The sequence below is a fragment of the Lingula anatina genome, chromosome 7 (genome assembly GCF_051362555.1).
Source record: "Lingula anatina isolate TDL-2025a chromosome 7, LinAna3.0, whole genome shotgun sequence".
In the NCBI taxonomy this organism is placed as follows: Eukaryota; Metazoa; Brachiopoda; class Lingulata; order Lingulida; family Lingulidae; genus Lingula; species Lingula anatina.
Genome location: NC_141773.1, coordinates 17,273,944 through 17,301,416, shown reverse-complemented (window position 1 = coordinate 17,301,416; position 27,473 = coordinate 17,273,944). Strand labels below are relative to the sequence as shown.

Below are 27,473 nucleotides of genomic sequence, written 5' to 3'. Positions count from 1 at the left end.
TACTTAAATCTGATGAAACTGTGCTATAGTAACCCACAAATTAATACTTGGTTAACTCTTTTGCAAGGCTCTTATGTTGTAATACATGTACTTTTATTTGTAGTTATGTTCTTTTATATTGATTCAGTTTAAATTCAAAATTAGAGCAGCCCACAACATGCCAAATCCAACACGACAAACTTCATGTTTTTTGTACATTCTATTCTATTCTAATGCATCCACTTAGAATAAGTTTATCTGAAATAATTTCTTTAAATTAGAGAGACATAATTCTGTAAGTCGTTTGATAATTGCAGCCATTTCACACTTTTCACAGAAAAAATATAAAGAGAAATGCCAACAGTAATTCTTCTTTGGGATTTTTATTTCAAAAATATATACTCTTATGAAAATAGTGTTACATCTTTGACCTCTGTACCTTTAACAAAAATGATGACTTCCTGATGCAAAGAAATTCAACCATGAATTTAGGATCACGGTATTTCAAAACAAAAACATGTAATTCCATGAATATTCAATTTCAATAAAAAAGTCTGCAGCAGTTATATCTTTAAATAACTTGCCAATGAAGAGATTTCCTATCATTTGCTGCAAAAGCAATGGATGATTTTCTGATAAAGGCTCTTAATGCCCTGCTCTGTCAACGCAGGTCACTGGGCGAATGAGGGATAAAATTAGCAGTTACAAAAACCTTCCCCCTCCCTCTCATTCTTCTAGCCTAGGGATGCATTTGAAATTGATGACCAATTGGGACCAATTGACATGCTAAAAGGTGAGAGGTCCCTCAATGTTCCAATACTTATACATTATCACTGGCAACTTATTATTTTATGCTTACTACAGTGCAGAAATTGCATAATAAATGTACCACAAACTGTCTGGAAAAGATAAATAAGACAAGGTACCACAAGATACTACAAAAGTAATTCACTGGACACATTTGCCAGTAAAAAAAAAATAATCAGAAGAGATATTTGGGTGGTATGCATGCCATGTCCTTAGGTTTCACCAATGACATATATAACATGTTTGTAAAGGGTTTAATTAATAGCTAAGGGTCATAATTAAAATTATGAAAAAACAGTGAACAATGCAGCTGCTAGGAAGTCCATTGTATCGTCAAGACTCTTCCAGCTGTTCAGTGAAGTCAGTTAATGTGGCAGCATCAAGTGGTATGAAGAGGTGCTCAATACCATCAATACCCTAGAAATATATAACAGGAACACATTTACTGCAAAGTGATCAGTAACTAGTTATCTTAAAATGTTTAACACAAATTACTGATAGCAACCTTTCATGTTAATTTTTTATTTTTTTTTTTTACCTTAGCTTTTATTATATATATAATAAGTTGTAATCCTAATAATTTTACCTGTAAACAGCACTGAGACGCTAGTGTAGTGCGGTTTTAAGAAATAAATATTATTATTATTATTATTATTATTATTAATTGTAACACAAAAATCAAGGCATTATGCCATTTCAGGGAAATGTCATCATCATATGTTCAAGTTTTTTTCATGTGATCATATTATATGTCATGTGATCATAAAATGTCATGATCATGGAGATGTGTCATGTGATCATGGTAATATGTCATGTGATCATGGTGATGTATAATGTGTGATCATAGTGATGTATCTGGAAAACCGGTAAGATGCCTATTATAAATACAACAGTCTTTCATGCAAATGATGGAAATTCTACTTGTTTCTTTTCTTTCAAAATTAAAACAGAACAGTCCTTACTTTTCTTGATTTGATCAACTTATGGTCTCTGAATTCTGTAAGTTGTGCTTTTAAAGTGAGATCACTATTGACGAGGAATGCCTCTCGGCACTTCTGATACAAATCTTGAAAGGAAATACCTATAAAAAAGCAGCAAAATAACGGTCAAGGCATATGGTTTCAATACACTTTCATCTTTTGACATTGCTATCTTTAGAAATGTTATCATATTCTGATAAAATCATTTTTTAATTGCATGGAAGTGGATAATTACATGAGGTATGAAGTAAATACTAGTAGCAAACACAAACATTTCTAACTTTTTAAAATGAAAAGTTGGGTGTTGATAATTCTTCATTTTTCATTTAATTAAATTCCAATTATTTTTAATCAATGTTATGCTTCCTTAACCATAATTACAAGAACATTTCCTAACTGTGACAGGAAAATATGGTACAAGAGCAATAAATTCAAGAAAGACAGATAAATATATTATATTCTTCGTTTTCCATTTAATTAAATTCCAATTATTTTTAATCAATGTTATGCTTCCTTAACCATAATTACAAGATCATTTCCTAACTGTGACAGGAAAATATGGTACAAGAGCAATAAATTCAAGAAAGACAGATAAATATAACTGGACTCCATACATCCTGACTGTTCTCCTAAGCAGGCTCTGTCACACTCTAGCATATAGAGGCACATATGAGTATTACATGTGAAATCTACTGTGAGCAAATGAAATTGCCCTTTATATCCAGGGTATGAGAAAGGACATAGAAGGAGTGTATAAAATTGTTTATGAACATGCTCAAAATGTTTAATCTCCCCTAGCATATATTAACATACATTTTTGTTTACCTGCACACTCGGATCATATAAAATGTAAGTATTGAATCCCTTGTGTTTGTCTGCATATGAATATTTCCTTCTAATATGTTAGTGCTATAGGCAAGAGTGTGATAGTACCTTCAATATAATGTTAATTTTTTTGTTTTTGTTTTTTTTTGCCATTTGAAAGATACCTATGTAAGCAGGGTTGTCCTGGCTGTCAAGCTGATACTGAACAACAATCATGAAAATCTTCTTGGCATTGGGAGTCAAGCTCTGCATCACGTTGGTTAACGAGCTCAGAGCAAGAGCACCTGACTGCTGCACCAGTAACGAGTTTTCATACGATGTCTCCTCCACATAGGGAAGATAAGTGGTGGTGTCATACCATAACCAGTTGAACCGACTGACTTTGGTCTGGTCCCACACTGTGATTATAAGTATAAATTATCAACAAAGACCATTTCAAAACAGTTATAAGAAATCATATTATTTCTTTTTTTCTTTCACATGAACTTTGTATATATTTTAAATACTAATGGACTTTTTAAAAAACGTGCAGTTTTCCAGACAACATACCTCAAAGCATTACGAGTATTAAATTAAAAACTATGTTTACTTTGGCAAATTTTCTGTTGTAAAATAAGGCAGCAAGAAATAAACAGATAACAGAAAAAAATCACACACCTACACTATGTTAAATATATGATGTAACTTTTCGCAATAACAGTCATCTTTTTCAGGGCCAATATACTCACTGAGAGGTGCATTAATATGGTCAATAGAGGCTATAATGTAAAGTCCCCTGACTTGAGCCAGTAGACTCAGGATGGACTGTGCCTTCTCGGATCTCAACATGGGCCCATCTATGTTGTGTAATATGAGGAAGACATCTTCATCAGCTGAAACAAATCAGAAAAGAAAAACAAATAATTCAAATGGGCTGGTTTTTAAGCTTCACTTTTCTTTTTAAATTAGTCTAGGAAACATTCTTGTAAGTTTTCAATCCCACATTGGCAAAAGTAAAATGAAATATTTTTAATTTTTATTCAGTGGATGGAAAAGAATTTAACTGTATATATCCAAAATAAATGCCTAGCATGTATTATGCAATACATAAATACTAAGCCATATAAATTTTTTCAAAAAAGTTAAAAGCAAACCAACCAATTACACCAACAATTTAGAAAATAGAAAAATGAATTTATCTACCAAAAATGCCTTTACTGTCTGCTTAAATCAGTGCTTTTTTAAATATATACCTTGAGTCTCCATGTTTTCTTTAATAAAGTCAAGTTGATCCATTGGGCTTCTAAAATTACCCTTGTGGTCTAATACTTCATCTGTTATGGTATTTAAAATCTAAAGCAGACAAGAAAAAAATATGTTCCAATTAGATATCTTTCAAATATAGTATTTCCATAAAAATAAGTGTTCCAGTATTCCAGTGATTGATGTGACAATGTGTTAGGTATGACAGCATTTCTATATGTGACAGCATTTGATTAAAACGAAAATACTCACATTTTTCACAGTGATGCTAGGAAAATATCCATTGACAACTACATGTGTGAACTCAGAGAGCATGGATTTACAGAAAGTTTCCAGAAGCTGTCTCTTGGAGCCCAACCCATGGAGAAGTAGGTTAAACCCATTGCTAGAAAAACACAGGTACATAAACAAAAATACATGACCACACAATAAATTTCTTTTCCACTGAAGTCAAAATTATAAAACATTCTCTCAATCTTTAATCTTTTTTTTGTTTATTGACATAACATTACCATCTTTCTTTAAAGACTAAAAGGAACACACTAAAAATATTTTTTCAAATCTGCACATGAAATAAACATTATTATAAGCTTTCTTCTTTAACAAAAAATGTGTTCATTGCTTTTTAGGCACCCTTCCACATAATTTGTATAATATGCACTACAGCCCCTTGATCAAGTGGATTTTAAAATTATGTCAAAGAATTTCAAAATTAACAATTCCTTAAAACTTTTTACTTACTGTAACTGGAACATCCACCTATGAAACAATTCAATGTGTTCTTCATACAAACTCTGCCGCTCATGGCTGTAAGCTGTAGGTATGTCATGCAGCATGGCCGCCACAGCCTCCTGGTCGAGCCGGGGCGTGTCTAGTCTGGACAGGGTGTGGTCCGAGGTGACCGGCTGCTGACCATGCTCCACAAAGTAGTCTTCAGCTTGGTGGTGCTTTAAAAGAAAGCCGTTCTATTAACACACGAAGAAGTCTGTTTAAATAAAGCTTGTGCTATGCATTTGCACACCAAAACCAATGAGAATTTCTAAATCACTTTAAAGTTCTTTTAAAAAATCTAGGATTTTCGAGCCCAATTGTATTTTCCTCATTCAGACAGGAAAAAACAGCAATTTTGTCCTGCATGCACATCATTGCTCGACTTGCCCCTGCACTTGGATTTTATGTTTTATACCATTTTTAATTAAGTAAATTTGGTCCTAAACATCTGACCAGAGAAGGAAATATTGAAATCTGGCCCTTTTATATGAGGGTTTTTCATCACTTTAAGGTCTAAACTGAGAAAGATAAAATTTATTGTTTTGCAGGATATGCTGACATAAAAAAAAATGACTTTAGAACATGTTCAAAAATATACACTTACAATAGTAGGTTCTGCTCTGGATCTCCGAGACTTTGATGACCTTGCCCCATTTGAAGACACAGATTTCCCAGTTGCTACACCATTAGTAATAGACTTCACACTGGACGACTGTGCAGTGCTGCCACCTTCAGTTAGTGGTGCTGCAGGTATATCAGTGCTGCCATCTTCAGCTCTGCTGCTGGTTTCACTGTTGATCTCATCATCTGAGGACACATCACTGTCAGAAGATGACTGCTCTTCTGTGGCAACTTTAAATATAGAGAATGAAATATGAATAAAAAGTTACGATTACAAATAAGACACTCACAACATGCATGCACATGTGCATGGCATGCAAGAGCGTATTGAGGCCGTCTTCTGGGTCTTCCAGAAGACGGTCAGATTTTGAAGTTTACATTGACGGGTATATAATTTTTTTCTGTCAGAAAGCAGTCTAAAGTGGAGGATGGATCTACAAAGATAATTTGGAAGACTGTCAGAAAATATCTCTGGATCCACCCCTGGCATGGTCCATAACTTAATATTATAATAACTCTCTCAATAATGCACATGCACACATACACATCTGTCAAACTCTTGACCCATCAGAATTTCACACCAATTAAAATGCAAACAAATACAGCAACTTCAATGCTATTATAATCACAAATTTATAGGAAACATATCCTGTTCTGTCTGGAATCACAGTTTGGCCAAACTTGCTGGCCAATGTGAATGTTCCTTATCTCACCTGCTGCATTTCTCTTCTTTAGTCTGTATGGTGTTGTGATCTCCAGCTTGCGGGCTTGTCTCTTTGTTCTTGGGGTGCTGATCACAGTGTCTTTATTCTCAGTGCAGTCTGTGGATTTTTTACCTAAGCAAATAAAACATATTTTAAGTGCCAGTTAATAAACCGTCACCCGAGCAATATATGCCAGAACACTTCAAGTGTCAGCAAAAGGTGGGCAGGGTATCATGTAACATACATACTGAGAGAAAGTACTTGTATTTATATCACCACGGTCACATAACATCTCTAGGTATATATTTGAAATGTTACAAATATTTCAGCTGTATTTGAACATCACAGAAATAACTCAAATGATACTAGGGCAAATAAAGAATTTTTTTAATGACTGTAAGTCCATCTTAGAGCTGGGTTCAAATATGACTGCAACTGTCAAGTCCTATTTTATCTTTGTATTGCATATAAATATGGCCTTTAAACTGTTTGAACTTGAACATAAGCATATTAAAATATGCTTACACAATGCTGACATTCATTTCCTACCATACAAATCATTCATAAAGATATTAATATAAAGACATCTAAAATACCGATCTTCATTTCCTGCCACATTTTTATCCTTCTAACCTACCAGATTTTGGTGTCTTCTGGGATTTAGTGGAAGATTTTGGCGTTCTTATCCCCTTCCCTGATTGCTTTAATGGTGTGGTTTTTGGTGTTGAAACCTCTAAGGCTGAACATAATAGAAAGAAAATGATCAATTATGAAAATATCTAGCTGTTATTCCAATGATTTAGAATTTTTCAGCGAGTTGTACTTACAGGTACACATACTGTCCTCCATTGTCTAATATTCCTATCTTAGTTCAACGTATTAGAAAATGAAATATAATGTGATTGTGTACTATTTTAAAGTATGTATTTATTTCTAAATCAGCCTTACAGTTTTAAGAAAACTTTAATTTCAACTAAGTTACCTTCACAAAGAAGTAATTTTTTTGGTCTTTTGGTCAACAGCTCAAAATGGATGGATTTTGACAACATTTTTATATTTTCAAATACATGACTTCAAGAGTCATTATCAGGCAATGTCATGTCTTCCGTATTGTCAGGTTCATCAATCTACAAATTATAACTTTTATATGGTGCATTTCAGTGCTTCAAAAATACAGCTACGCAATCACAGCAAAAATTACAGTGAATCCTCTACCATATGAGACATTTTTTCATAATTTTCTGAAACATGTCACCGTATGCCTCACCTTTCTGTGACATTTGCCCTGACTTCTTGGTAGTTCTGAAACTGAACACATCTCTGGTCAGAATGTCATCCCCGACCTCTGTCAACACTGGAACAAAGGAGAAAATTACACATTCACATCAGGCCAAACTTGGGCCCAAAATAGACCCGGCTGACATCACCTGTTGATTTCACAGTATTCAACATTTTATTAATTTACAGGTCTCTGGTAGTATTTTGGGGATTGATCTGACAGTAATTTTGTCACATGGTGATGTGAACTGGTCTAACACTGATCCTGAATGTGGGTTAAGCACCCAGGTAAATTACTGTGTGAAGAATATATTTAGAAGAATTTGCTCTGAGTGATATTCCCATCTCAAGCAAGTTCTTCATAGCCTGCTGATACAGATGCATACAGAGCTTATCTGTAACACCAGACCCCAGTTTCACAAAAAAAAAATAAATAAATAAAAAAAATAAATAAATAAAATAAACTTAAGTCAGTTCCCTGGCTTAGTTGACTAGGATTTCCATGTGAGTACTGTAACACTCTTCTTGATAGAGTAAAATGTGTCAAATGACCATGTAATGTTGATCAATAACAAATTCTTAGACAGAAAAGCTGACTTCAGTTTTTTTTTAACTTATTTATTTATTTATTTTGTGAAAGGTGCAAAGGAGTTTAAATAGAGCCATCATTGATCTTGTCTTGGTGATTCATCTGTTACACTGGTGACTGAATATACATGGCTTGTGAAACATTATATCCCAGAACTCCTTACCCTCGGATGGCCTGAAAACTTCACTCTCTCCCTCACTGCTTAGCTCTTCCTCTTCTTCCAGCTTAGAGGCATAGCTCACCGATTTCTTTGCAGACTTCCTGTTCCCATGTGACCCCACTGAGAGAATGGACCTTCTCGGTGTTTGATAAAGTTTTGAATCTAATAAATAAAAAAAACGTAATGAGTTGACGACTGCACAGATATCCAAGCGGCACTTATGTGCAAATTCTAAGTAAATTTTCAGTAGGTTAATATGTTAAATATGAATTTGTGCAACTCAGCTAAGAAAGGGAGCACACGTTTTAAAAATTCGATGTTTGTACTGTTAACGTTGTCAAACATGTGCACCTGTCCTACCCCCCTCCTAGTACTGATACGTACACCACTTTTACCGCAGATCGTAAATCAAATTTGAGCAGATTTTTTAATCGGTCAGAAGGGACAACAATGACCCTAGACATTGCACTAAATGAATATCACTAGAGATAGTAATGACAATACCATCTACATGAGTGATGTGCTGTAAAGCTTCTTCGTCACCAATAAATTTCACAGTCACGTCTTTCTCGCAGGGCGCTGCCATCTTGCCAAATTTCTCGGATAACAGGTCGCTGCGAGTTGCCACTCTTCACCCGCTGGGAGAAAAAAAACACACACGAAAAAAGAAAACAGCCTATTACAGGTAGGCTACATTGTATATAAATGAGTGTATATAACTTTTTAGAATAATTTTAAAACTTTGTAAAGTGAGCCAAGGAGCCAATCCACGTTGATTCGTGGAGAAACGCTTATAGAGGGCGATACGGTGCAAGACGAGACAACTTTCACAATAAAGCATGCTAAGTATTTGAAATTTTGGAAATTTGGAATCAATCTTTACATCATATATTATAAAAAGAAAAAATACACAGATACATGTTATAATTCGGTATAATTCATCTATGGCATCCTTAACTTATAAGTTATGTTCTTTACCTGGCTACAAAGATAATAACGTCACAAAAAATAAACAAATAAATGAAAATAAAAATAAAAACTTTGATGAATCAAGGAATTGTCCTTTTGATGCTGATATATTATTCAGTAACTGCTCATAGTAGATCTATATTTTATTCTTTTGGATATGCTAGCTAGCTCTTCTTAATCATGATGATCTTCTAATGTTTAAAAAATCGATGATAAAAATTGATAATTGATCCCCATGCAAAATAGAACTTATTACTTACTTAACAAAATTCAGCTGTTTTATCTCAGTCTACTATACTACCACTACTATAGGCCTACTATACTACTACACTGGCCTAGATAGTATGTATCAACTTACATGCAATAATTAACATAGTAGTCCGGTGGCTTAAGGAAAAAATCGTGACACGGCGGATAAAAGCACCAAATTTTGCATGTGGGTACCTTTTGACATTCTAAATCAAATTAGAGCCGTAGCCCACGGAAAAAAATTACCGTTTGGCCAAAAAATCCAAAATGGCCGCCAATTTATTGAATTCTTTAGAAATATGTATATGCCTATGTTGATTTTTATCAAATAAATTATTTTCTCAAAGTTTTCCACACCCTTATTACCCATTTTATTCATATATATGTCAAATAGCAAACGAGTTCCCTTGGACTTTTTGAAAAAATCCAAGATGGCTGTCATTTGCCATAGAAACAGCCATAGGAATACTAGTGCACAACTATTACTAGCTAGAACGATACGTTGTCCACTGTCAAATTAAGTCTGCTTCTCAGATCTTTGTTACCCACATAATATGTTTGTGGTGAGTAACTACGAAGTGTTCTTGGGCATTTTGGAAAATCCAAGATGGCTGCCATGTGCAACAGGAATTCTAGTATACGGTGATTCAACTAATGGCAACTGGAAAGATTAATTTTTCACTATCAAATTAAGCTGGTTTCTGAGTGTTTTCCACACCCTTTCTACCTACACAATATGTATGTGGTGAGTAACTAACAGTATTCTTGGGCATTTTGAGAAAATCCAAGATGGCCGTCATATGTAATAGGAATACTACTGGAATTACAACTGCACATCCATGGCTTTTCATCTACTACCAGGGTGAATTTGTGTTTGCTTATCAAGTTTTGCCCATCCTTATTAGTCTTATGATATATATCTGGTGGGTAAATAGTGTGCATCCTTGGATATTCTGAGAAAAAGATACCTACAATTTGACATAGGAATACTAATGGGTGGGTTTCAATTGCTGCTAGAGAGGCATATGGTTCATTATACATTTATATTTCCATGGGTTTGTTTTAAAAATAATTTATGTTTTTCATTCCATTTATTATTACTCCTATGATGTATACCTGGTCTGTAGCATGTGTGTATCTTTGGGTATTCTGAAAAAATTCAAGATGTCTGCCTTTTGTCATTAGAATACATAATCAAATAATGCTAGAAATACACTGAGTACGATTTAAACGTAGTTAACGTTGGGTTGTTTTTAATGTTTTTCATATCCTATTTATCCTTATGAAAGACTCTGTGTGTTTTGAAAGTGTATGTATCCTTGAGTATTATTCGGAGAAAACCCAAGATAGCTGCCAGTTGTCATATCATAGGAATATATCATTCAAATGCACATAGGTGTCAATTAATAAAACAGTTCAGACATTGATTCCAACATGAAATAAAGCCGTTTGATGTTTAAACATGTTGACAACCTTATTAACCTTACTCTTTATAAATCTGGTGTGTAACAAGTGTGCATCTTGCGTATTTGAGAAAATTCAAGATTGCTGCAATTCACAAAAACAGAATAACAACTGAATTCAGCTTCATTTTATTTGTAAGCCTATCTCTCGCAGGTATTAACTGAACCCCACCTTCTATGGCTAATGGCAGCCATTTTGTTTTGTTTTCAAAAATGATACACATAACATTCTCATCACATATATATTATATGAATTAAAAAGATGTGGAAAATACTCGGAAACAAACCTAATTTATCAATTAATATTATATCTCCATGGCAGAAGAAGCCCTATGTGTATACTAGTATTCCTTTGATATGGGGGCCATCTTGGATTTTTCTCGAATTGCCTGTGAATAAAGGTTAGTTACTCACCACAAATATATTATTTGTGTAATAGGAAACAAAATTAATTAAATAGTGGGCAATGCATCTTCCTAGTTGGCATTAGTTAGTTGAACACCCTTGTATATGTTCTAGTATTCCTATGCCATACGGCGGCCATCTTGGATTTTTCAATAGGTCCAAGGACACTAGTTTGGTATCTGACACATATGCATAATATGGGTAATAACGATGTGGAAAACATTGAGAAAATACTTAATTTGATAAAAATCAACATAGATATGTATATATTTCTACAAAATTTCACAAATTGGCGGCCATTTTGGATTTTTTGGCCAAACGGTAAATTTTTTCCATGGGCTACGGCTCTAATTTGATTTAGTATGTCAAAAGGTACCCACATGCAAAGTTTGGTGCTTTTATCCGCTGTGTCACGATTTGGCCATTTTTTTGCCCTAAGCAACCGGACTATAGTGGGATTGAATCTGATAGGAATTTGGTAGACTACATTACCGCATTATGGCAAATTTGAGAATATTTACCTACCTGTACCTAGCCATCCGTCTTCTTGGTAGGCCTATTTTACAAGGAACGAACTACATAGAATCGGTTATTGGGTGTCCTCCCCCCTTTCCAAGAATAAATAAATAAATAAATAAATAAATAAGGCATTTGAAAAAATGTGAAGTTTTTCATAATGAAGAAGAGGTTCACTTTCAATATGAGAAAGGAGTGCTAGTGTTATATATACAAAATAAAAAGCTAATAAGATTTTTCTGTATGTCTCTTAAAAAAAAAGGAAAAAGAAAAAGAAAAGTCCCGTGCCTTGCCAAAATATAAGGATGGTTCTAGAAGGAGAAAAATCGACCCGAGTCACACTTCCTGAACAGGTGGAAATAATGAAGGTGGGACTTTTATCGAGGCGACTTTAATTACTTAGTCGTGATGATTTATTAGAGCACTCAGTAGGGAATTGGGGAAATAAATGTGCCCAGTTTATTCTTGGGTCAAAGCTATACTATACCTACAAACAATCCTAATAACGACGAAATAAATGACTGGATAACAGAGTATGTTGAAGTCTTTCTAATTAGTTCAGTAAATATAGTTCATGCAATCTCCTTTTTTCTACCACGATCAATACTGCTTTTGGCGCATCTTTGATAGATACGGGCTGGCATACAGTGCCCATAGCAACCAAATCGGCATTAGAAACATCACATCTATCGAGCGTTGTCAAGTAGTAGCCCATATGGTGTGGGCTGGAAAATTCGCTAAGAAATGAACATGCGAGTGTAAAACATTTGAGGTGTTATAGTCCAAAGTGCCCCCAATACAATTACTTTGGGGTCCGCTAACTTCATATTCCTTGCCAATATGCCATGATTCGAACGTTTAGACTAGAATTTGTTTCTATCAATGTGGTGAGTTGACCAGCCAATAGAAGCAGTTACACCCCATTCTCATACACCCCATTCTCATAGATTAGATCGACCTACATTGGATCGACCTAACTCCCTGGGGGTTCACGCTAAATAGCTGTCAGCCGGGCGGACACGAAAGTTAATTACCCCTTATAGCTTGTAGTAGGCGGGGACGGACACTTAAGGCGGATTATCTGACAGTAATCTAGTGAGACTCCCCGCGGTGATAGATCGATCTAAAAGTTGTGAGAACAGAGCCTTAGATTGACAACTACTCTTTTGTGAACTCGATCGTTACTATCATAGGAATGGCAGAAGAGCGCAAGTGACTGCTGCTGACCAACCAAGCCAAGTCCCTTCAAATACGCCAAGGCCAAATTAGCCTTAGACCACGGTGGAAGTAAAGAACAAAAACACTCAGACTTGGGCTGTATTCCCAGAGCTTTTAGATCGATCTATCCCCGCGGGGAGTCTCACTAGCTTACTGTCAGATAATCCGGCTTAAATGTCCGTCCCGCCTACTACAAGCTGTAAGGGGGTAATTAACTTTCGTGTCCGCCCGGCTGACAGCTGTTTAGCGTGAACCCCCAGGGAGTTAGGTCGATCTAAAGTAGATCAATCTAATCTCTGGAAATGGGGTCTTGGTGTAACTCGCATAACCGCACGTCTCGCATGAATGCGTTATAACCCGTTCATGGACCGTGGTCTAAATAAGATAGAGCCCTGGTCAGCGGGGGTTATGTGACATCCACTCGTGCTACGCACTCGTGCATGCCACATAACCCTCGCTGACTCTGGGTCTATCTATTACTTAGTACCGGCAATATAGGCCTTCCTATTGGTTAGAAGGTATACATTGTTCCGAAGGGCCAAAGAGTTATGCCTTTTACCGACGACTTATGAAAATTTGGCACATTTAGTGTGGTTATCGGTCTTCAATATTTATCAATTTATATTTCATTTAGCAAAGTTTTTAACCAGAAATTACCCTTGCAAAAATGGAAATGGTTTGAAACAATATCAAAGGACACCCTATAGACTATGGTATCCACAAAGTACGAGGCGCTGAGCTTTACGAGAAATAGAGCAAATAATTGGCGAGGCGAAACCGAGACAATATTATCTGCTCTATTTATCGTAAAGCCCAGAATACCAAACACAACGCAAGCAAGTACCAAATGGGCCGTAAATCTGTTTAGTGAACGGCAAATGTTAAGTCCCTCACCATGAACTAAGATGTAATATACCGTTTATTAGATCTTAGCCATGAAACATCCCCACTGGCCCTTCCCTTGTTTAAAAGATGGACCGCTCGAAGCTGGGTATCATCCTAATGAAGAAAGTTGCACGACCATGGAGGAAAAGCCTTACTTGGAACTCAGATTCCTTAAGTTGTATTGGTCAAAAATTCAAAGAAAATCACACTAGAGGTGTAGGAAATGTAAAATATGAAAGCTAACTTTTGTTGCAGTAACCTCTGTAAATTGTTATATCTGCAAGTATGAAATAAAACTTGAAATGTTCATTTCTACTAATTTCTTGTCGTCTTCTTTTCTGCGTGATTACTGGAGAAAGTATGCTATAAAACTTGAATTTGTTTAATTCTACTTCTACGTGTTCATCTTTTTCCTGCGTGAGTTGATTAGTGCTAAAAGCCCAGCGACCGTCCTACATGTTGTATTACCTAGTTCCATGCACTGGTGAGTGGCACGCATTCGTGGATGGCGTGACTTTACACGAAATAAAGCATGGCGCGGCCTATTGTCTTTTGACAGGAGAGTGCTTTAAAGAAGGGGTGGAATACAGATGGACGGAGAAAGACGTCAGTCACCATTACGCGTCACCAAATTTGAGTTAACATTGGGAAGACAACACTTACGCCACTTCCAGGCGAGGTTTTTACCCTTTCCCAATTTTATCATCCATTGTCAACCGATGTATGCAGAGATGGTGGCCAAAATGTGTAGACGTCGTAAGAGAACAGTCGCTCTACTGTTGCTGTTAGTGGCTGCGGCATTGGTTCACATGTTGATATTTCTTTTTATAGGTAAGGTAAAGTTCCAATGGGAACTTAACAGTTAATATCGTAATTCAATATTTCAACAGCTTATCCAGCTGTAAGGCTCTAAAGATAATTTTAAAGTAGAAATGGCCGGTGCATATGCACTGTACCTTGAAAGTTCTCAGTCCAAGAAAGCTATTCTCAACTTGACATTAGTACGAGAAGAGCCAGAAATACCACAAGCAGAATCAAATTTTGTTTTCAACGATGATAAACATTCATAATGAAATCGTAACCACATAAAAATAGAAAAAGAAGTGCTCTCCTGTGTGTTTATTTTGAAAACATTGATAAGAGAGGTGACATTGTACATAACATATAATTATATATTTCAAAAATAAAATTCTATAAAAATATGAAACATTGGATAAGATTTGTTACATGCGAATTTCTATTTTGAACAAGAATTTTATATTTGACAAGCACTATCAGAGATAGTGCAGTAATAACTAGGATTTTTTTTCGTGAAAATTCATTTTGGCGGGTTAATCCCCTGCAGAGTGTTTTTAATTTTTTATCGATTAAAATGTACAGTTTGATTGTATTCTGTTCAGGCGACCCCGTTCTTATTCACATCGAAAACATGAAGGAGAGATTATATATGCAGGATGTTATACGAATAACGTGTATAAGAGGCCATTCCGAATGAAATATCCAAGTATCAACTGGTCCAAGGCTCAATTATAGCGGACCCTACATGAAAGGAAGACCGCTTAATCCTGTAATGGTCTCTCCGCCTCCCCACGCGTCATCCCTGCAGGGGCACAGTAATTAATCTTGGCTCCATTCTACCAGACGCATAGGGAGGCGCGTGAGAGGCGGAGAGATCATTACAGGATTAAGCGATCTTCCTTTCATGTAGGGTCCGCCATATTTGAGCCTTGGACCAGTTGATACTCGGATCTTAAATTCTGAATGGCCCCTAAGTTATTCATCATCATCAGAGACGGAAGGTTCAAGGCTGACCCGCCGTGGCACATGCAACGGTACGCCTCCAACAGTCCCGGTCCTGATGAGTTATTATAAGTTGGTAAATCCTAGAATGCGACGTAAGTTATCAGAAATACCTCCGTGTGTGCATCAGTCTGTTTCATTTCAGATGGCCTATCGAGAGATCAAGCCACAGACTTAGCTGAAGAGATAGTTGCTATTGTACCACCGGTTGGCAAGGCTGGCTCTGGCGTATCACCAGTAAAAGAAAATCTTCACGAAATTCACACTGTGGGCGTAAAACCGCCGCCCGTCAAGTCATCTTCAGGAGAAATCATACACCTGGAGAATCAAGGTTTTCTTCGTTTATTGCCGGCTGCCATGCCAACAATATACGAACCCAAGCCATCCGTGTCAACATTCCACAAAGGGGGTTCGTTAACCACAGCTCATCAATTTAGTCAAAATTCAAATACGACCTCAGACGTTGTCATGTTGTGGTCGCACTACACCGCAATTCCGCAAGCGTTAATGAATAAAATAGACACGTTTGTCAAGTTAAATCGTGAGAAAAGTCTGGTTTTTGTATGTGGAAGTAGTGAATGTATGAATCAAATAGACGGCAAGCTATGGAAACACGGGAAATCCCTGCGGTTACTGTTGCCTACGTTAGCAAAGGATACACCTCTGGACGATTTCGTTTCCAGGTCAGCGATTCTCAAATTGCTCATGGGCCGTAGATTTCAAGTACTCGTGCATGAAATAAGTGTTTTACTCGCACTGTGGACATTTGGTGGGGTGTACATAGATATGCAGTCAATAATGACGTCAAAGTTACCAGATGAATATTTCAAGGGTGAATGGGTGGGTAATGAGAGTATGTTTTCGATATCCAGATTTGAACGACGTTCTCCGTTCATCAAAAATGCCATGGCTGTGATTCAGTTGGCTTATACTAGCCAAAGTAGAAGTCAAATCCAAAAATGGGACACTGATTCGATATTGCTGAGTTCAAGAGTTCTAAGCCAGCTAGACAATAGACAAGTTGAAGTGGGTCCTCGAGAACATGTGTTAAATTTCTCTCGACGTGACCACTATGGGGTATTGACTTTTGATCATCGAGCTACTGTGGCAAAAGATATAAACGCCGGAGATGAGATTCAGACCTTAGCAGCGCTCCAGTTTCTTCCTTTTGTTGATCGATTTGTGGACCGTGACACATGGGACGTCACATGTATAGAGACTCATGCGCCGTCAGACAATGATGCCAAATGTGTCAGTGTGACAGAATACACCAGATTTATAACTCACAGTAATCTAAAGAATAGCTCTTTTTATTTGACCAAAAGCGAAGTTGGCGATGGCAATTTTGAAGCTAAAGCTAAGCTAAGGAAAGGGTCCACTGTCTCCAGCCAAGCCAATAACCCCAATGAAACAATTACGATATTTCTAAACGCATGGTATAACTCTGCTGACATGATATGGCCACCAAAAGGTAATCTTAATCCTTTAATGTTATCGATGTATTTTGGACCAAATTTCTGGAATAAGCTATTAACTGTATCTGGGGAGAATTACCTGAAAAACCATGGCCCTGTAGGAGCTCGTGATGAAAACACATTCAGAGTTTTACGAGATAAAAAAAATTTGGTGTATATGTCGGCCTGTTTGACACTTTTGATGCATAATCCTAATCTGGAAATTACAAGAGAGGACGTTCTTGTCGTTGACGTGGATCAGCGAGCTCTGGAATTAATTGTTCCTTATCACATACGAAAATCGGCAATTACTGTTACCCATAACTTGCCCAGTTCGATGAAATTTGACAGAATAGCGCGCTATGAAGCAGCACACCATTTAATGGAACTATATTCGCGCGCAAAACTGGTTTTGACGTCACGCATTCATTGCGCTCTTCCGTGCGTTGCCATGGGAATTCCAGTGGTGTTTGTGGAAACGGATGTCTTACCTGGTGGAGGAGGCAATCGATCAGAAGGTTTAACTAAACTTTTCCATACAGTAACGGTGGACAGAATGATGACGTCATTCAAGGGGTTGGAAAACTTTAACTGGGACAAACCAGAAAACATAAAGCGTGAAAATTTTGCTCGCTTCCGCGCCACACTGTGGCACGAGATTAGAAAATTTCCTGCATTTCGAGAAATAGCGATTACCTTTGGGACAGTTCCTTTAAAATCATTAAGGCGATTTGAAGATAAGAAAAGCAGTGTGTTGACGTTCTTTCAGGTTTACACATCGTCTGACTTGACGCAGAGGAATCGACGTTCACTCGAGAGTATTTTTTACCACCATCCCAACGCGAGAGTGCGCATTTTAAGCAATATTCTGTCACATAACAAGGTTTCTGCGTTTTCTGAAGCAGGCTTTCATGTACAGGTGGAAAACTACACCCTAAGAAATTTACTAAAGAACATTCAAAATCTGGATTCACAAACTTTTACAAATTGCTCGAAAACTTTTTTGAAAAGAATACCAGTTATTTCAAAAGGAAAATTTTGGTATAGTCACGAGACCGACCTGATAAGGATTGTTTTGCTTTATCTGTATGGTGGCATTTATATGGACACTGACGTCATTTTAGTTAAGAGTTTAAAAGATCTGAATAATGTAACTGCATTTGAAAACACAGCTAAGTCCATGTTAAATGGGGCTGTTCTCAAGTTTGATAAGCACAATCCTTTTCTCCGTGAGTGTATAAAAGAGTTCTTAGACAACTATAATCAAACAGTTTGGGGTGCAAATGGACCAAAACTCCTCACGCGCGTGGCGAGAAGACATCCCACGTGGGTGTGTGACGTCGACAGTGCTGAAGATTTGCAAACAAATAAGTCCTGCATTGTGAGACGTTTATATCAGCAATCATTTTACCCAATAGAATATCAGAATATAACGAAAACCTGTTTCATTGAAAACAGCACGTTTGATCTTCTACATGTAGTGCATACTGAGTCATTTGCGGTGCATTTATATAATAAGTTTTCCCAAGGATATACAATGGCCACCGCACCTGGAACACTGTGTAGTTACCTTCTGAACAAATTTTGTGTCTTCTGCGGAGATTTTGTTTAAATAGTTAATAATGCATGTAGTATGAAGACATCTGATAAAGGGATTTGATATACCGATGTGACATTCAATATGGATTTTTTTTGTAATTCATTTTCATCAGATTTTTCCTATTTTTTGACTGATAAATGAAAATAAGGATTAAATTTGTGTTTAATCAGTCAGTGATGCAAAAAAAAAAAAAAAAAAAACATTCCTAATTCATATGACAACTATGAAAAGTATTACAACTATTACAAATTTTTCCAAATTATCTTCAGTAAAAGAGTTACACGCCCCACAAAGAAGCTTCACGTCAGCGTCTAGTTTTCTTTATTGAGCTCAGATTTCACCTGTACCCCTTAAGCAGTCAAAAGAGCGACGGCCACTGTTGCGTCTGCACTCATCTGGCTGCTACCAACGCATGCATGGTTTTCAGAGTTTAATTTGGAAAAATATTCCAGGCATCGGCGACACACTTGAGTATACACTTCTCAATTCACATATCTTTATGTGGGATCTGAGTGTCTTGAAAAAAGAACGCATTTTTACCTGGGCATACCTTTGAACCTGAAATATTCCATAAAACATTTACGGAGACCGATGGTTTCAATAGGATCGAAGTCGTTAGTTTGTTGCAAAATTATTGCTTCACTGATACTTTATTCTGATATTTAAATTTGTTCAGTACTTTAGAAAACCTTGATATGAGGGTATTCTAATGCCAAGTTAAGTATTTGCCTGTATAGCACGGTGTCACAGGTCTTAAAGACTTTTTTCTACCTTTTTTGAAGAAAAGAAGACATGTTCAAAAGTTTTTTTATAGTTTTTGTTTTCTTAGTAATAATAATAATAAAAGTTATGCTTATTCAGCCAATTAAATACATTAAGTACATACAATTGTCACAGGAATATAATGATAGGAAAGACGCACATGCATTACATATGCAAATCCCGAGATCAGAGGTTTTAATCCTAACTGGTGTCCTATAATTAAGAAAACGGCAAAAGGCAGATGGATTAAACTTCTTAGAAACCTTTTACACTCTCTTAAAGTTAAGTCTCTCTGAGTCTTTCTGAAGTCTCTCTGATATCTGAGGGACAAGCATTTTCAGGACTGGTTTACTCTTACATTAAACACCGTAACGTACTATGGTTTATCAGAGTCTGAGTTATACATGTCATACACAGGATTCTCCATGCTCGACCTTGACCCCGACAGCTGAACCTTGTCCGCATGCTCTGAACTGTAGAAAGCCAGGACGCCTGACTGCTGCCTCTGCTTACGCACCACATAGGCAATGATAGCTAGGAGAGCCACAATGACAACACACAAGATGATCACGCCAACGACATTACCACCGGTCAAACCAACACCTACAACAAATAGAACGAAGACAGGACTTTTCTCATGCATCGCATAGTGCTGTAAAGTAGACAAGTTATGTGTTTGAAAATACTGCTGGGTTAATTTGTGGTTGTTTATTATTAAATGAGAAATGTGCTCTGTGAAAAACACATTTTTATAATCATTATGGTGTCAAATATTATCTAAAAATAAATAAATAGACAGATAAATAAAATCAAGGACACTTGGCTTTTATTCAATTTATGTGGATTCTTAATGTAATGAGGCAATATGCACTTCGTCAGCAGTTTAACGCTGAAGAAAAACAAGAGGTATTTTGCGTCCTAAAATTGTCAACTGGATGACTGCATGCGTTCACCACAAAAATACACCCAGTTTTTCCTTCAAAATTTTGATAAGTACCTTCCGTTGTGCTGTCTGGTTTGTTCCCAGCTTGCTTCTCAGGCACCACTGGTGATGGTGCCAGTGTGGAAGCAGCAGTGCTGCCCCCTGGTTGAGACGACTGAGTAGGACCCGTCCCGAGTGTGGTACTCACTGTTGTAGTAGAGGTAGTGGGGATTACTGAAAAGGAATGGCAGGAGTTATAAGTATCGTGTGATCTTTCAAAAAGAAAAAAAAATAAATTAATTGATATCTAATATGATCAATTTTGAAATAAATCCACATTTCCTCACTTCTTGGTGTGCTGCAAATGAAGCCCATGTTGACGGAACAGTCGTTGTCGTTCCACTCTCCGGTGTCGGCTCGATACTCCACACAGTTCTCGTTCCCGCCATTATTACTGGGCTCGCCCTGGGCCCAGTGGGTGAAGTCCACGGTTGATCCATCGTACCATTCAAAGGGATCTGTAATTTTAAAACGAAAACATTTAAATAAGATTCAAATGTTACAGATACTGCAATATATGGGGATTATTCAATGGTATCATTTAAATTGTGTTTTGCTGAACAAGTTGGCGAATGACTGTTGCCCTAAACCAATAAAAACAATGGCGCTGGAACCAGTAACCTATCCATTATTATTTTTATTTTCCTCGTTCAAATTCGAATGTGTTAAGCAATTGGCTAAAATTAAACTGATTTTAGAGGTGAAAACATAACCTCTAAGAAAAATCTTTATATAAAATGTATTTGAAGAAAATTATAACAGACAAACAACGGATCCTCAATCTGTCCCCGTGAGCCATCACATTAAATCACAAACAAACCTGTATTAGTCCTCCTAACGAGACCAATCCACATATTTCTCGGTCCAACCTCATTCTCCAAAAGACCGAAAATGAAATCGCTTTCATCTTGATTGGCAAAGGAGGCCAGGTGCCCTCCTCGTTTGTAGCACTCAAAGTTTGCCTCGGCCCAGTTCTCGTAGGCGTTGGAGTTGTAGTAGAAGCAGGACGTCCCGTACTCCAGCCAGGGCTGACCCTCGGGAGCGTCTGGGCACCAGCCTGGCATGGGGGTGACCGTGGTGGGGGCTGGTACTGCGGAGATATAGAGGACTGAGTTACCGTACATGTTATATTGAGGATATGGAAAATAATACGGTAATATTCAGGAAAAATTCTCTTGAAATTAATGGCAATATTCGTGAGATCAGGCATGATGCAGATAGTGCCATTGTTTAATGTAAGTCAGGACGCCACCGCAGAAATTAAAAAAAAAAGGTGTGAATAATTCATATGGATATATAATTTTACATGTAAGAAGCATAAACATAGTGAGGCGAATATTAGGCATGAAGTGAAGGTATTAAAAGAACGTTCTAAACATGTTTGATGGCGCGGGAGCATTATGTTCTGTGCTTCTACAGTGTAATTCCTTCTGCACATTCCTCATGGATGACAATATATTCCTCACAAATAAAACATCCCTCAAAGACAACAATATTTTCCTCATAGATAACAATATATTCCCTCAAGATACCTGTTGTTGTCATGCAGATAAACGGGAACTTGTCGTGGCAGACGGAGTTCTGCCACTTCCCGTCAGGTCTCATCACGCCGCAGGCCTCCCCGTTGCCAGTCCGGGGCTCGTTTTCTGCCCAGTTGGTGTAGTCGAGAGGCCACTCGTTTACCCACATAAAACGTTGCTGAAGTACAGAATAAAAATTTTAGAATAAAAAATGATGAAAGGAGCAGAGTAGGGAATAAACAACAAAAGACAAAAAATAATAAACAATCGGTAACATGCACTAGAAAGTATCTGTATTCTAAGTTTAAAGTATTATGAAAGGCACAGAATAAGCGTAAGACCTTAAAATAGGGAAATCGGAAACAATTTCCTGAAATCACTAAGGTATACCAATTATGCAACTTTTAAAATAAAGTTACGATCTGCTAAAGAAAAAGCGATGGACTGTCAGAAATTAGTAAATTGTCTTGCAACACATGAAAACTTCAAACTGAGCAGAAACTTACATATCCCAAATCCTTCAACCCCAGCCAAACTGGCTGCCCCTGAGTCTCAATCATGAAAGTCTGCAAGTTTGCCTCTGCCAGAGCATCTGGGACGAAAGCCAACAGAGTCTTGTCTTCCGTACACTGGCGGTGGGCGTAGGTCCACATTTTGGGCTCAGTGTACAGCTTGTAGCAGGTCTGGCCGTCGAAGGAGCGATAGCCCGGTTTACACGGGTGGGCGGGAGTACTGGCGGGTGTCCAAGGGGTTGGAATCTTGGCATCTATGAAGGAAATATATATACCTCTACTTGAGGTTTTTAAAACCTTCAAAAACTTACAACAAATTGATACGTTATTAAGACACGAACTGAAGATGCACTAATTGTAAGAATTTTAAGAATCACACAAAGGGGAAAATGAATTAGATCACGAGAACTGTTGTACCTACAACAATTTACCACACATTTTTATTAAGCTCCTCCTTTATTTCAAACACCTTATTCAAGACACATTATTATCAGTAAAAAGAGGGAAACGTTTTCAACTTGCACAGTAATCACTTTTAAGACTTTTTGAATTCATTTTAACGAATGTCAAGAATTTCTTGGAAATGTGCAATGAAACATTCACTGAATGACAGAATATTCTACCTTTCCAGGTTTGACAAATAAAAGCTGCGACATCGGAACATTTGGAGTCTGCCCACTTTCCTATGCTGCCTCTGGCGGCTCGTACTTGTACACACTGCTCATCGTCAGACTGAATTAAAAGAATATCAATATATTCAGCAATTGCAACTTTATGCTGTCTGTAACTGTTAAATATTGTTCACTGTAAAGTCATCATCAATGTTCTTGACCATATTAACTGTTATAGAAGTGCATGCGCAGTTGTGCATAAATATTTGGGAATCTGAAAACCAACAAAACTATTATGTCAAGCGCATTCAGTGCTTTATGCTAAACACTCCAAGAGCAACAAGTCTGAACCTTGTCAGTATAGATGAAAAAAATATAAAAAATAAAAAATAAATAATATCTTACGCTCCAAGAGTTAGTGGGCTGATTCTTGCCCCAGTTAGTATAGATTATATCTTCATTTGACAACCAGCGGAAGAAGTGATGTTTGTAGTAGTCACTGAGTCCTATCCAGTAATCCGTCCCTTTGGCTTGTAGGTGGCTGGTTATAAAAGCTGAAAAGGAGATGACAGAGACGCGTACTTTGAGAATCATCAACAACAAACATCATATGCTGATTTATTCATATTTGGCAAATCAAGGCCACTTTCTTTTTTCAAAATGGGCTGGGTCCAGGAAAAATTCTCTAACTGTATTTTTTTCATGCTGCATTTGAGGTATTCTTATAAGAAATCTGACTGAACTTGTTCTAGAGGGTACTCTTACCTTGCTCCATAGGGTTTGTAATGCTGGCCAGCGTGAACCCCTTTCCCATATCTTGACAGGCTCTTGCAGCATTGGTCCAGTTTTTTCTCTCTGATGGGTCTTCTCCCATAAATTTGTAACATCTGTTGCCTATGAAATGTATATAAGTTAAAAATATTAGGCTAACTATCCATTCATTTTTCTTGGTATGCTTCAGATCTGAAGCTCAGTAAAAAAAAATTCAAGGGAATATAATAGTGATTAGTCTCTAGGCATATTTTGGTAATTAGGAAAATTGTACTGATAAAATTAATTCTGTTTTTTGTTTTAATGGAAAAAAAAATAATCTGATTGAACACAAAAAACAAAAACATAAACAAAAATCAATGACAATTATTAAATAATAAATAAAAACTTAATAAACAAATATATAAATAAACAAGCTCCCAAAATGAAAACAAGAAATCAAACATAAGGCATAATGCAGCAATAATGTATAAGGCTGCATTCACAAAACCAGTTGATCTGTGGACTAACTAGTCCCTGGATCAAATATGTGCCAACATTTAATTGCTCTACCCCTGCTAGATTAATGCACATGGGAGGCAGGAATCCATTGTAAAGTGTGCGCCATATTTGATCCACCGTCTAGTTAGTCCATGGTTGTAAAAACAGCCTAATTCATCACAATGTTAATCCAGTATACCCACCAATGCCCTGGAACTCCCTGGGGCAGTTGCCCTGGATGGTGGGGGTGGTGGCCACTGTCCCAGGGGTGCTGCTGGACTTGTGCTTCTTACAGATGAATGGCAAGGGATCTCCACAGTTATCATCATTGAAGGTGCCTGAAACCAGCACAATAATGTATGTGTGTGTGTGTGTGAACTTTGTATGTATGCATATTGGGAAATTTAAAAAAAAGCACACAGGTGCATGAGACAGAGAGAGAGAGAGAGAGAGAATGAGAGAGAGAGAGAGAAAGAGCGCTATGAACAAGTAAATATACAGGATTATCACTGGAGTAACAATGGCTCACCTGCCGACATCCCATCTGTCCCCGAGTAGATGTTCACACACCGCTGGTCACCAAACAGAGAGTTCGGCTCCCCCTTGGCCCAGTTGATGTAGTTCATGGGACTTCCATCAGTCCAACTACGAAAAAAGAAACACAAAATTATCATTCCTTTTACCTACTGGTATCTACTAAGTGTATGCACCAGAGCATACTGAAAAAGCACCATTAAGTATGAAAATTTGGCTTCAAAATCCAAGATATCATTTGAAAATTAATGAGACAGTGAGACCAAGATTGTCCTTGTGTGTGTATTTGTGTGCAAGTGCATGTGCAGACACTTTTCTTCCCATAACAAATGAATTACATATTGAGCAAAAATATAAATGAGCCATGTGAATTATTTATGTATCATGTAATGAGCTATGGACAGCAACCTGTAGCTACAGACAGTACAGACATTGCTCTGTATAGCTACGGACAGTACAGACAGTAACCTGTAGCTCATTTAACAATAAAATTCACTTTGTATGGTTTAATATATATATATATATATATATATATATATATATATATATATATATATATATATATATATATATATATATATATATATATATATATATATACAACTCATAATGCTGATAATTCTTTTTGAAATTAATGCCTGGGGCATGTATATAGAGCCTATAAACAAGTACAATGTAGCAAAATTCTAGAAACGCCATCCACCACTTACCTGTATCCCTCAAAGTCGAAATTGCTGGCTCCAACCCACAACTTCATGTGCTGACTTTTGCTGACAAGCGTCGTAACGAAATCGGCCTCGGCCTCAGTGTGAATGCTGACCAGGTCACCAGCATTGCTCAGGCAATACTCGCGCGACTTGAACCAGGACTCACGCGAATTGTCACCCCAAAGTTCGCTGAAGAAATAGCAGTTATCCCCAAACAGGCTCCATTTCTTACCACATTCACCATGGTCTAAAACAATAATGTTTTGATAATAATAATAATACCAATTATGGTTATAATGATATTGAAATCATGATGAAAATAATACTCTAGATCATAAGCATATTGGAAATCAAACCTAGACATTTATTCATATCTGAAAAATCCACTAATAAGTCCCAATTTCAGATTTCTTAATTTCTATGAGAATTCTTACAAAGAGCAAATAAAGGGCAAAATTAAAAATTTATAAGAGATTATAGATTAACAGATAAGAAACATCTAAAACATAATCATCAAAAATCAATCAATCAATCAATCAATCATTACATAGAATAAAAAAATCCACATTAAACTTTAACTCACCAGTGCTAGATGGTGTCGTGGTGCTGGGAAGTGGTGTGGCGCCATATGGTGCTTTACATACCCAGCTTCTGGCACCAGCACAGTTATCGTCTCGCCACTCTCCTGTGCTGGATATCATACTGACGCACTTCTCTTTGCCATTGTGGTTGTCCGGCTGTCCCTTCTCCCAGCTGAAATAATCTGCCGCTGTGCCGTCTGACCAGGTGTGCTGGTTGTTTGCAGCTTTTATAATAATAATAATAAAAATAATAATAATAATAAGCACAAATCATAATAACTACTATTATAATGAGTTTTTTGTTCTCATTGTTCCAATTTAATAAGCAAGTACCTACCATTTTTAGGAATGCGAAGTCCAATCCATGATGGCTCTTTGCCAACTGAGTATCTGAAAAAGAACAAAATTTCAATCCAGTATAGAACATATTAAACGTTAGATTACCATAAGTGGTAAACAGGTTTTACAGAATTCAAAGTTAGACTTAAATATGATAAATTTTCAACATCAAATAAATTACCTTTGCTGTGACAAAAAATGTCCTTGTACACAGACTAGACAAAATCAGTGTAAAAATCTGGTAGAATAACTATTGTGCAGAAATAATTTCTACAAACAATTTCATGTACTAAATAAAGGTATCTGTAAAATAAACAAGTATGTAAGCTTTTTACCTGTAGTAATATCCCAGATTCTCCAAGTACCAATTTTTTTCTGCCTCACTGTGGAAACTAGCCAAATCTCCGCCTTCTGCACGACAGAAACTGCGAGCCTCCTCCCATGATTTCTTGTTGGAGTCATACTCAAAGAAGCCCTGAAAAGATAATTCCAAGCTTAAAAACTTTTACTTCTTTTTTTTTTCGTGTGTGTGTGTGTGTGTGTGTGTGTGTGTGTGTGTGCGAGCGTGCCTGTTAACAAGAAATGCCTTCTATACTTAGCTAACACTTTTTTTACTATTCTTCTACCGATTAAGCTGTCAACATTTTTACAAATATTTTTCAGTAGTTTTCCTCTAATGTTAAGTATTTTCCTACCCATTTTAATGTTAAACCTTCCCAATGATACTGCAGTTTTCGTAACTATTTTTCCTCTAATGTTAGGATTTTTCCTACACATTTTAATGTTAAATCTTTTCAATAATTCTGCTATTTTTCTCCAATGCTGAGTACACAAACCTTGTAGCATATGTTTTCTCTAAGATACCAGCCAGATCTGCAGGATGGGCCAGGGGTGGTGGAGATAGGCACTGTGAACACAAGATGAAATCATTTTCAGGGAAAAAAAATCAAATCATTCAAAAGCATTCCAGTCAAGTTAGATAAATACCATTCAAGCTTATGTTAACTCTACCTGTCTTAGTAAAGTTATCAGGCATTGCCAAGTGAAATTTAAATTTCACAATCATCTTCATCTTTTTTTTTTATTTTCTTCTTATTCATGATCATTTACTGATTGAAAGTTAATACAATATCAAATCAAAGGACAACGAAAAAAAAAA

General features: G+C 36.7%; 3 protein-coding genes across 3 annotated transcripts in view; 1 reads left to right on the top strand and 2 right to left on the bottom strand.

Annotated features, from left to right (window-relative positions):
• Window positions 1-346: 346 nt before the first annotated feature.
• Window positions 347-8,754, bottom strand: LOC106160026 (origin recognition complex subunit 2). The gene is made up of 13 exons (XM_013536519.2): window positions 8,461-8,754; window positions 7,960-8,118; window positions 7,197-7,283; window positions 6,567-6,668; window positions 5,939-6,061; window positions 5,209-5,456; window positions 4,575-4,780; window positions 4,086-4,218; window positions 3,824-3,923; window positions 3,320-3,463; window positions 2,756-2,989; window positions 1,749-1,867; window positions 347-1,203 (listed from the first exon to the last, which is right to left on the bottom strand). The coding sequence occupies exons 1-13, from the start codon at window positions 8,540-8,542 to the stop codon at window positions 1,120-1,122; spliced, it is 1,821 nt and encodes a 606-aa protein (XP_013391973.2). The 5' UTR covers window positions 8,543-8,754; the 3' UTR covers window positions 347-1,119.
• Window positions 8,755-13,970: 5,216 nt separating this feature from the next.
• On the top strand, window positions 13,971-18,580 carry LOC106160055 (uncharacterized). Its single transcript, XM_013536566.3, has 2 exons — window positions 13,971-14,492; window positions 15,607-18,580. Exons 1-2 carry the CDS (start codon window positions 14,252-14,254, stop codon window positions 18,525-18,527), a joined length of 3,162 nt encoding a protein of 1,053 aa, XP_013392020.2. The 5' UTR covers window positions 13,971-14,251; the 3' UTR covers window positions 18,528-18,580.
• A 333-nt stretch (window positions 18,581-18,913) lies between these two features.
• Window positions 18,914-27,473, bottom strand: part of LOC106166654 (lymphocyte antigen 75-like) — a 30,375-nt gene continuing 21,815 nt past the window's right edge. The window contains exons 41-56 of the mRNA XM_024074976.2: window positions 27,151-27,221; window positions 26,650-26,789; window positions 26,313-26,365; window positions 25,978-26,199; window positions 25,398-25,641; window positions 24,683-24,798; window positions 24,357-24,491; window positions 23,668-23,796; window positions 23,308-23,456; window positions 22,915-23,023; window positions 22,286-22,545; window positions 21,792-21,957; window positions 21,080-21,349; window positions 20,547-20,717; window positions 20,275-20,433; window positions 18,914-19,880 (exon numbers count right to left, since the gene is read on the bottom strand). Of these exons, the coding sequence (XP_023930744.2) occupies window positions 19,654-19,880; window positions 20,275-20,433; window positions 20,547-20,717; window positions 21,080-21,349; window positions 21,792-21,957; window positions 22,286-22,545; window positions 22,915-23,023; window positions 23,308-23,456; window positions 23,668-23,796; window positions 24,357-24,491; window positions 24,683-24,798; window positions 25,398-25,641; window positions 25,978-26,199; window positions 26,313-26,365; window positions 26,650-26,789; window positions 27,151-27,221 (2,621 nt within the window). The 3' untranslated portion in view covers window positions 18,914-19,653. The remainder of the gene's footprint in view (window positions 19,881-20,274; window positions 20,434-20,546; window positions 20,718-21,079; window positions 21,350-21,791; window positions 21,958-22,285; window positions 22,546-22,914; window positions 23,024-23,307; window positions 23,457-23,667; window positions 23,797-24,356; window positions 24,492-24,682; window positions 24,799-25,397; window positions 25,642-25,977; window positions 26,200-26,312; window positions 26,366-26,649; window positions 26,790-27,150; window positions 27,222-27,473) is intronic.

Bases quoted from the DNA above. Each gene is read 5' to 3' on its own strand.
- LOC106160026 (XM_013536519.2), bottom strand. From the start codon at position 8,542: ATGGCAGCGCCCTGCGAGAAAGACGTGACTGTGAAATTTATTGGTGAC. The intron at 6,062-6,566 runs GTAGGTTAGAAG...TTATTTGCTTAG, and splicing joins CCAGAAGACACCAAAATCTG to GTAAAAAATCCACAGACTGC. The intron at 5,457-5,938 runs GTGAGATAAGGA...CTATATTTAAAG, and splicing joins AAAGAAGAGAAATGCAGCAG to TTGCCACAGAAGAGCAGTCA.
- LOC106160055 (XM_013536566.3), top strand. From the start codon at position 14,252: ATGGACGGAGAAAGACGTCAGTCACCATTACGCGTCACCAAATTTGAG. The intron at 14,493-15,606 runs GTAAGGTAAAGT...GTTTCATTTCAG, and splicing joins GTTGATATTTCTTTTTATAG to ATGGCCTATCGAGAGATCAA.